Genomic DNA, 10,571 nt, shown 5'->3' with positions numbered 1-10,571 from the left:
GTTTTGGAGCTTTCTCTCTCATCACTGAGGCAGGTACAATCAGTGAGCTGTCACACCATTGCCACAGTAAACTTTGCCCTAGAAGCATTTCCCTTTAACCTTGCTTTGAACGTGCTGCAGGACACRGGCTCAGGCTGCTGGGATGCTAATTGCATTATAGTAATGCTCTGTGGCATGAGGAGCGCCGGGCGCTGGCYGCCGGCACACGTGAGCCTGTCCACCCCGACAGCTGCCGACCCAGGGCACATGCAGCCATCTCCAGATCCACAGCAAGGATTCCTTGGGCCCATGCTCCATGCTGGAAAGCAACATAGCTTTGCTTTGACTTGATGTGTTGCACTAAGCTCATTGATAAAACACAGGCTATGCCCCGCTCTTCTAGCTCAGAGCTAACRAAATGCTGATATGCTGGCAGGTCTTGTGCATACAGACACACAAAGGAAAACTTGCAGGCTCATGTGGTGTTGCTTCATAATCCCTGATCTAGTCTTGCCCAAGCAAACATTTCTTGAGTGGTAAAGCTTCCTTAGGCCAGCCATGCAACAGGAGCACGTGTTCCGTCATGCCTGCCCGGTGATGACACAGCTGGGAAGGGAAAACCACACTTGTACAACAAGGAAACAAAAACAATGCTGTGCTACCTGTGCAATTTTTCTCATCCATGCCTTGGGGGTGAGTAACTATTATTCATGGACTCCTTTTTTTCCACAGCTAGGCTGAAGATTAAAATTTGGGCACTGGTGTCCAATTTTCCTGATAATTTTTTAAGGCTTTCTCCAGAGGTAATCTTATCTAAAAGAAGCCTCCCACTTAGAAAAGGTAGTCCATATACACAATATGTCTGTATASTAGCAGGAAAGTGAGATCCTCCCTTCCACAGCAGAGCATAGTGCTATCAGATTGGGCTCCTTCCAAGTTAAACATATGGGCAGTTCAATGAGTGAAGGTCTAGGGAAAAAYGTACACCTCCTCTGGAACCTGATTAGTGGTACACCTCCTGACGAGGAGGTGGTGCTCTGCCCTGCCCAAGCAGCAGGTATTGCAACTCCAGAAGACAAAATATGGCTTAGCTTGCATGCAGTAGATGAATCTAYGGCTACGTGAAGAGAAACCCCAAACACTGCTGGCCACAGCTTCCCAGCTCCCACATCAGATGAAGCATCACTGCACCACACACACCYGCCCCAAGGGGTGGAATGAAGGTCTCTTCATTCTTTTCCCTTGGTCCTTTTTTTTATTTTTTGTTTTGCACTTGGTAATGAAGAACTGTAATATCCTCCCCTGCTACAAGGTGCAAGGGTTTGACTGCCCTTGGAAAGCATCCACCCTGGTAGGCTCAAGCTGCCAAGGTGGTGGCTACTCCTAAATGTGGCTACGTGCTTGCCGTGCAGCTCATCTCCTCAGAAAAATTTACACTTCTCATGGCAAATTTGATTCTTCTTTTCTTGGACAGTGTATAGCACAAGGTGGAAATGAACAAAACTTTAGAGAATTTAATCTGCCTGCACTGAACCAGTAATATGTGGYGTAGGAATTCAGCATCTTCCATAGGTGTACATGTATTTGCTGTTTCTCTTTTCATATATCCAAAGAGGGACTAAACAAACACAAAAGGTCTGAATGTGATGTCAGCCTCAAAACAGGCAGCAACTGAGATTTACAGGGAATYCCTGTGGCTTAAGCACCTCTGGGTGTCTGAACATTTAATTTGCCTCCCAAAGTAGGAGCCATATTTGGCAAATATATATATATTTATATATACTGTACTGTCAAGATGAGAACCCGTGTATATTTTGTAGCCCAGGCCACTTGTACCTTGCCCAGAAGGATACAACTCTGATCCCTGTAGTTTTACTTTATTTGCTATACAGAGAATTTCAGCACTGTTTCAAAGAAGTTTTGAGACATGGCATTGATGATACCACAGCTAGTAATCCATCTCACTGGATTGATCAATTTGCCAAACATTAGAACTTTGCAAGAATTGAGAGAGATTTGTCACTGTACCCTAACAATCTGAATTTCAGAAAAGAGAGATAATAGTCTCTTTTCTTCTTATGTCTTGTATGAACTTACATGCCTAGACCTGAAAAATTTGTAAGRAGAATAAATCAGACCAAATGACTAGTGGGAGGATTCAAAACTGTAGCAATGTTGTGCCCAGGTAGGTAACTGGATCTTCAGGTACTTCAGCTCCAGGAATACTTCTCACCACTAGATGGAAATAGTGGATTTTACATCTTCTGCTACATTATCAGCACTCATACCTGAACACTATTTGCATATTGTAAGCCATCTGCAGGCAGAACTGCAGAAATGTGGATCCAAAATTATTTGCTAGTGTACATGGAGTAAAGCCAAGATTTCTATTTCTAGAAATTGTCCCTGCTTTACAAGACTGAAGGCTTCCTAATTCCTGAAGGATGATTCTGYTTGATCCCTAATCTAATGGCTTTCCATTTATCCTTTCTGTAACCAACCAGAGCAGAATTGCATGTTGGTTCAGCTACCATGAATTAGTCAGTAACATCACCCTAATTTAACATTTGCTCTGAAATCTCTTACATAAGGCATACACACATACAAAAGATTAAAAAAAAAATAATAAAGGTGGAACAATGTTGAAAGTCTTGTATTTCAATGTACCTACTTAATAACACTAAAAAGAAGCAACGTGACTTGCTGGTTTATGAGCAGACGCTATAGTGTTGTTTGCATATTCAAAACAAGCTTATAGTCAGAGAAGCAGAAAGTAATTAAAGACAACTCTGTAGGGAAGGATAGTTAGAGGATTTTTTTTTAATCAGTTCACAAATTACCTGTTTATTTTGTATATGACAAATCTGACTTTCTATGAAACTTCCAGCTGCTCTGTGAAGTTGTATCACAGCAAAGCACAAAGGAAGAAGTCCTCCTTGCTCCAAAATGTTTGGCTTCATGGTACCTTCTCATATTGTGAAGTGCTGGAACCAGCACAGACCTATCTCGCTTGTCTTCTCTGGTTTTGACATCTTCATCTCAAACTCCTTCACGAAAGTACTAGCACAGAAGTGTAGTAACAGTTACTCCTTAAAAAACCTCCAGATACCAGATGTATCCTCACATTTCTCTTTTTCCAGACAGGAGAAAGTAGCTGTGGATCTCATCCTATGTGATACAAGCCCAAAAGAGGCAGAAATTGGCATAAACCTGATGTTGGAAACAAATTTCGAGGTACGTTGGAATCAGAATTTTTGCTGCGACTTAGAAATAGCAGCTTTCTCACGAAACATGACAGTAAATCTCTCCACTCACCTGACAGAATTTGACAAATGATTGGTCCAAACCTCACAGGTCCAAACCTGACAGCGTATATTTTATGACAGCACTTCTGTGCCAGTGTACAATCGTGCCAACTGCAGTGTTTTCTTTAAAGAAAAAGGTATTGCTGTTCAATATGGACTAAAAACAAGACATCACATCTCCATTTTTTTTTAATGCTAAGGCATGAGGTTGCATTCAGGCTTCGACTTTTCCTGTGTACTGCAAGCACCCATGTTAGTTCTGTATTTTGATTGATCTCGTTGGCTAAACTGACCACTCTGTGCATGTAGCAGGTCTGTTCCCGGGTTGCAGCAAGCTATGGATTGCTCTAGTTCAATAATACGTGATGTACCAGGGGGATTTGGGGAGTTGTTGGGAAGGCTGGCAATCAAACCCGATAAACTGCTTTGGGATGCTSGTGCCTTATTGCTCTCTCGGTGCCATATGATGCTCCTCTGTTCCTGAATTAGTCTTCAAAAAAGCATTATATGTAATAAACAGTGTAATTTAGCATTCAGAGTCTAGACTGGAGCCCATGAGTACCGGCACTCAGCACGCTGGACTCTTTCACCACGGTAGGTGTAGGATGGAGCTTGTGTTCGAAAAAGCCTTGAGAATACGACATCCCTCAGCTGGCTTTCGTGTGCTGGGGTGCAAAGAGGGTGGGTGTGCGTGTGTGTCTGTGTGTCTGTCTGTGTGTGAGTGTGTGTCTGTGTGCGCATGTGAGAGTGTGTACGTGCATGTGTGTGCGGGTGAGTGTGTCTATGTGTCCATCTGTGTGTCAGTGTCTGTGTGCGTGAGTGTGTCTGTGTGTCTGTGTGTGTGTCAGTGTCTGTGTGCCCGAGTGTGTCTGTGTGCCTGAGTGTATCTGTGTGTCTGTCTGTGTGTCCGTGTGTGTGTCAGTGTGTGTGTGCGTGAGTGTGTCTGTGTGTCTGTGTGTCTGTCTGTCAATGTCTGTGTGCCTGAGTGTGTCTGTGTGTCTGTCTGTGTGTCAGTGTGTGCGTGAGTGTGTCTGTCTGTCTGTCAGTGTCTGTGCGTGTCTGTGTGCGGGCGGAGGGCGGGCAGTGCCGCTGCGTGCCCGCTCTTGCCGCCGCCGCCGCGGGCGGGACTCTCCGGGCGGGGGCTCGGCGGGGAAGGGGCCGGGGCGCGGCGGGAGCGCCATTGGCTCTTCCCGGCAGCACATGTTGCCGGCCCCGCTATAAAGGCGGCCGCGGCCTCGCCGCAGCCCGTTCTGCTGCCTTCACGTTTCCACAGGGACGCCGCCAACTCCGGTGCCGCCGCCATGGCCGTCGATGCGTTTTTGGGCAAATGGTGCCTCATCTCCAGCGAGGGCTTCGAGGAGTACATGAARGAGCTGGGTAAGGAGCCGGCGGCTCCCCGCCCCCGGGAGGGAGGGATGGATGCCGGGATGCCTTCCCGGGGATGTGCTGCCGCTGCCGGCCGGCGAGGCTCTGTCCAAGGTCCGCGGAGAGGAGAGCGCGGTCCCGGGGCCGGCGGAGGGTGGATGCGGCCGGGCCGGGAGCCGCGGGTGGGCGGCGGCCGCGGGGCTGATGCCGCGATGCTCCGGGCTGCAGCACCGGGGGCTCCGCGCCCTTTCGGCTCCGGGAAAGGAGCGCTGGCCGGGAGCAGACCTTTCCTCGGGGGARAGCTGCCGGCTCCGCGCCCTAAAGATGTCAGCAGCCCTTTTTGCACCGTAATTGCTGGGAGGCAGGTGCGGGCACCAGCAGGCACCTTCCCGCCGCACAGCGCTGCGCCCTCCGCAGCCCCCGGGATTACCAGCCGCTGCCGGCACCCGGCTGCGATTAGGCCGGTTCGCTCCTCCCTCGCCGGTAATGCCCGGGGCGGGGAGCCGGGGCTGCCGGCGGGGAGGGCTCGGCGCTGCCCGGCCTGGAGGGTGTGGATACCCCACGGCAGCGCTGCTTTCGGGGCCGGGCTGGTTCACCCCGCCTGGGGCGGCCGCACAAAGACCTGCACAGCCGGGGCTGCCTCCCCGCGGAGTCACCTTGGGTGTTTCCTCCCGAGAAAGCCAAACTGGATCAGCTGCCGGTGGGTAACCGCAGTCGGCTGCCCTGCCGGAGGCTATTTGCCTGTTTTCTTCTGTGGGGAGCTGCACCCTTATCTCTGGGGGATGGTCCTGGCTTGTCATCCCCGAGTCCAGGTTGCCCTATRTTTTGTAACATGAAGTTGCCGGATGAAGAACACACCCAAAAGACCAGGAGCCTCGTCTGCAAGCTCAGATTTACCACTTTCCTGTGTGCATCCTGGCTGACGTGATAAATACCTGGCACTGTCTATAGCCCAGGAGTTACTGTTTTCTGCAATTTATTCACTGATGAAAGCCATCATATCKTCTCAAGAGGCAGAAGATGTAACCTTATCTTTAGAGGGAGGAGAAGATGGAATTTAGGTCTTGCGCTCTTCATGTAAAATACGAAAGGCATCATTGCATTTACACTCTGCAGACAGTGGCAGCTGTAATTATATTTTGGGAGGCCTGTCAGTACGTGATAGTTATGATATGAGAAAGCCTCTTGGACTGAACCCTTTGGGAGACTTTGGAGGAAATTCAAGAATTTTAAGCTCAGCTCAGTTGAGCCATGGATCGGGATGCCTTGGTGCTTATGTCCGATGGCCAGACCTAGGCTGTGCCAAGTTGCAACTTCAAAGTAGAMATTAAGTGCTGAGACTGCAGAGCACCTCCCATGAGTAGGCAGCAACTGAGTATTGTTTGGTTTTAGATTGAAATCATAAACCAGTCACTTTTCCCTTTTACATTTACAGTTTAGGCAATTAAATTTACTCTAAGTCATGCTTCAGGAGCCAGTCATTTACTGGATCTCACCCTTGCTGGCTACTTGCACAACTCTCTGCCTTTGATCCTATGGATACACCATAAATGAGATCATACAGATTCTGCTCATTCTGCTCATAAAAGAACATTTGAGGACAAATAATTTGGAATTTAACTTCTTGCCATATGGAAGACATATGCAGCTCATATCTGTTTAGATGGATCCCAAACTGTAGCTCTGATTACTCTGGCCTGGATGACAGCAACAGTGTGCGTGGAGGTTACCTTGGCAATAATTTCCAGTTTTGATCAGAAAAGGTGGATGAAAGGGATGGCTGTTTTTTTTTTTCTCTGTGAGCTCAAGCTTAAGGCTCAGTCCTGGAATCCCATTTGAGTCTGGAGATGCAAGAAAGTGTCTGGAAAGTACTTTATTTCTCTCTCAAGGACTCAGCTCTTACCTGTACCTACCAGGGGAGTGCTGTGCTGATCCTGACAACATTTTTTAATTACACCCATTGCAGAACCCAGGCTCTTTTCTGCTTCACTTGTTTGCGTATCAACTCATGGTTCAGATCTGCACTTTTCAGTTTGATGGACTCACACTTGTTGCCTGCTACCCTCTTATTTGTATTTTCATCCTTCAGGTCAAACAGATTCAAGCAAACCCCCCAAACAGTGCATGTAGGGGCTGAAGCAGGGTGAATCTGAAATGGAAGAGTTTTCAGGACTGCTGTCTCCAGATCATGAATTTTCAGACATTTGCAAAGCTCAGTTCTCCATTTCTCTGTCTTTTGAAAGTGTGTGTGAGCGCTATTTTTTTATGACAGTGATTTTCTAGTTCGCAACTCCATACTTTTTAAACAAAATTTCATATTCACATCCTGTTTACAATGGCATGTTTGCAATGGTGTAAAAAGCGATGGAAGGTATTTACTGAGTAAGTTGAAATAAATTGGATTTATCTGTCAATTAAAAATAAGTCGTAGAATTTTTAAAGTATTCAGAATTTCAAGAGAATAATTTTATTTTAGTTTAAACTTTTGTGTTTGTTTTCCTGTTTGCTATTTATTTCTCTTTGGAAAAAAAAATCAGCACTGAGTTTTGGGATGTCTACAAATCCTCTAGAGGGCAAAATAAAYTTAACTTTAACTCTCTGGGGAAACAAAGAGTAACTGCAAATAAGCTTTTTTCCTTCCTCATCAGTGGAAAATTTAAAACATCCTCTTTCTTTATGGCTCTTGAGCTTTGATTCTCAAGGGTACTTAAGTGCCTAATTAAATGGGAATTAGGTRTTTGAATTCTTGTGTGGCCCTAAGCCCCAGGGTTTAACTGACTTTGTGACACTCTGTGCCTTTCGCCTTGCAGGTGTGGGTATGGCGATGAGAAAAATGGGAAGCATGGCCAAACCAGATGTTTACATTATTAAGGATGGGGACACGATCACCATAAAAACAGAAAGCACCTTCAAAACTTCACAATTCAGCTTCAAGATTGGAGAGAAATTTGAGGAAAATACATTAGACGGCAGGAAAACTCAGGTCAGTATACTAGACTTTCTGTTGAAAAAATGCAATTCTTTGGGTGTTTCACAGAGGGAGATCTATTTTAAAATCAGTTTTGACATACACCATAACAATGCTTTATTTGATGAACAGTTCTCTCTGTAAGTCTCATTGAAATATTTTTTTTTACACGGATTAAGCAAATTCCAAAGAGGGAAAATGCTGAAATCAATAGTCTTGTGTATTTTGCTGTTTTCATTTTGTAGCAGAAGCATTTTTTAGTAAAACTAACAGACCTCTAAATCCCTGTTAAAGCCAAATGCCACTTCATTTGAAGCCTGTGGAAAAAATGCCATTGATGTTTAATCAGAGGCAATTCAGCCCTAGGGTTAACCTTTCTGCTCTGTCTCATATTTGCATAACAAGAGAGCCTGGTTTAATGCGGGGTGGGATCAGAGACAGCAAGGCAGCCCTGTGAATTACAGTCACTAAACTCCAGTTTTAGAAGGCAAAGAGTTTCTCCTTGCATGGAGTAGGAACAATATTTGATTAAGGAGGTAAAACACAAAGAATACATATAATTTCCTTRTGTGAGTGCTTTGTGTTTATCACCCTCCTCTCTCCAGTCACACATTTTCAATGCATTTTTTACTGCAAGATCAGATAAATGCTACACAAAAACTCAAAGCCCATGCACAAAGAGATGAACAGAGAACATCTTCTGCTCCTGTTAATTGAAATTGTGAATCTGTCAAAGGTATGCCTGATGCAGGAATTCACTCACTCAGAGCAGTGTGTGAATGAGCAGTGAGTTAATTACTGTAAGAAGTGGATCAATACAATGTTTAAGATAATATCTGGCTTTGTAGATGTCAGTGATAAAATTACTGTTGAGGGAATTGGGCTGAGAAGCTTTCATTTGGAATAAGGTTTTGGAAAGCCTCAGCTCCGACCAAATGTCATGGGTAAAATACTGATGGTCAKGTTCTTCTTTCAGACCCTTGTCAGCTTAAAAGAYGATGGGTCATTGATTCAAGAGCAGGAATGGGATGGCAAGAAGACCACAATAACAAGGAAGCTCGTGGATGGACAATTGATGGTGGTGAGTTCAGTCCCACTTTCTGATCCCCAGGTGCTGCTGGTCAGTAGCCTGAAATGTGACTAATCGGTGGGGCTTTTTCCCTGTTGGCCTGCACTGAGGTAAATTAATAAATCCATCTCTTTACCTTCTAGGAATGTGACATGAATGGTGTCAAGTGTGTTAGAGTCTACCAGAAAGCGTGAGGACGTCTTCAGGTTCAGTAGGAACTTGCTGCAAACAACTCAGTTCAGTGGACAGAGCTCCTTTTCACTCCATATTTTCCTTTTCCCTGTTTTCTAGTATTTCAATGGACTGAGTAGCTGAGTGCAATTCTTTTTAAAAGCCGTGATGTAACTATTATGTAACTATTCTGAACTTAGGCTATTAAATAAAATTGTCGAATTTATGAAGTGGAAATGTTGTTACTGTAGTGGAATTTTAAGTGAGGTTTTATAAAAAACTAATTTGGTTTTAGGCTCTAGTACAATCTGCCTTCAGTGCAAAATAATACAATATATGGCAAAGAACAGGTAATAGTAAGCTGAATTTTGACCAACATCCTTACTTTCTAAGATAGTAAAATACGAAATTGGACCAACTCCAGAGCCTGAACTTGGGTTGTTTTTTTCTAACTTCCATGTTACAAAGTAAATAAAATTGGGTGTGTATAAATATGAGATAAGCTTAATTAGCATTAAAGTAGAAAAATGGATTTTCAGGGTTGGTTTGTTTATTTTGTTTCAAACTCCCAGTTGTTTTTTTCTCTCTATATTTATATATATCAGTAAGCCAATGAACATAAATAGATAAATCTAAGCAAGCACATACACACTTTTTTGAAAGGAAGCCTTACTTTAAGAAGACTGCTTTCCTAGCAAAACTCGTATTCCATGTCTAGTAACATCCTAAAAATTCTTARCCAAAATCTACTGAAATACTGCCTAAAACTTAAAGCCTCATTTATTTTTTTTTTGTTTGTTTTGTTTTTTTTTAAACTTGTTTGAAACACCTAGCAATGGAGTTTATATGCTTTGAAGTGCCATAATAAATAATCAGAAATATCAGTGTCTTGAGTATTACTTTTACACTGGTTGGGAAACAGAACCTATAATGCTACATAAAGAGGTATCACATAAGACAAAAATTAGAGAGGTTTAGATTAATTTCTGTGATACAAGACAAGCATGTCCTAAAAGTGAAACCATTTCGTGACAGAAGGTTTTCTGTGAGTTCAGGGACCTGTGTGATCCTGTAATTGCACAGTTCCCATTTGTTGCATCACTCATTTCAGAATCCAGCTCTACTTCTGATATTTTAGCTGCTCAGTACATGTATCATATTACTGAGCTTACTCAAATAGAAAAATCTGGTATTTTGTGTTCATTCTGCTAACCATGGAAAGTGACTTTTTCCATAATTTTGGACCATTTACCCTTTTCATAATTTTATGACTACTAATGAGTCATCCCCTTTACCTCTGTCATCTGGAAAGCATTCCTTGCTGAAGAATTTTTTTTTGCAATTTCTTTCCATGACTCCTTTTTGAGTTGTAATTTTTTTACCTTATTTTCTAGTGGTATTTTTCCTTATTTTAATATGAACCCTAAGGATATAGGGTGTATTCTTATACAGACATTAGAAATAGAAAAAATCTACCGACAGAAGCAATATGGACAAGAAACTGATCTGAGAGGGAGTGTACTAAGTTTCAGATCAGAAATACACTTAAGAACATGACTAGAATGGGTGCAGCAATCTGTGGTAGAGGCATGATAAGAAAATCCTGCCTCCCTCAAGGGACAGTGTTACTGCTTTTAGCTGGGCATTATGGCTTCTTTGGGGCCACTGGTCTATCATTTACCCCTGCTTTTTTCTGATCCTGGGTAGTGTTAAT

General features: G+C 43.8%; 1 protein-coding gene across 1 annotated transcript; it reads left to right on the top strand.

Annotated features, from left to right (window-relative positions):
- Positions 1-4,043: 4,043 nt before the first annotated feature.
- On the top strand, positions 4,044-9,738 carry LOC130575885 (fatty acid-binding protein 5). Its single transcript, XM_057370109.1, has 5 exons — positions 4,044-4,055; positions 4,331-4,661; positions 7,460-7,632; positions 8,594-8,698; positions 8,830-9,738. The coding sequence occupies exons 1-5, from the start codon at positions 4,044-4,046 to the stop codon at positions 8,878-8,880; spliced, it is 672 nt and encodes a 223-aa protein (XP_057226092.1). The 3' UTR covers positions 8,881-9,738.
- Positions 9,739-10,571: the final 833 nt, after the last annotated feature.

This window comes from Malurus melanocephalus, unplaced genomic scaffold (genome assembly GCF_030028575.1).
Source record: "Malurus melanocephalus ecotype Western Australia unplaced genomic scaffold, MMel_1.1 scaffold_119, whole genome shotgun sequence".
Lineage (NCBI taxonomy): Eukaryota > Metazoa > Chordata > Aves > Passeriformes > Maluridae > Malurus > Malurus melanocephalus.
This window is presented reverse-complemented; position numbering and strand designations above follow the sequence as displayed.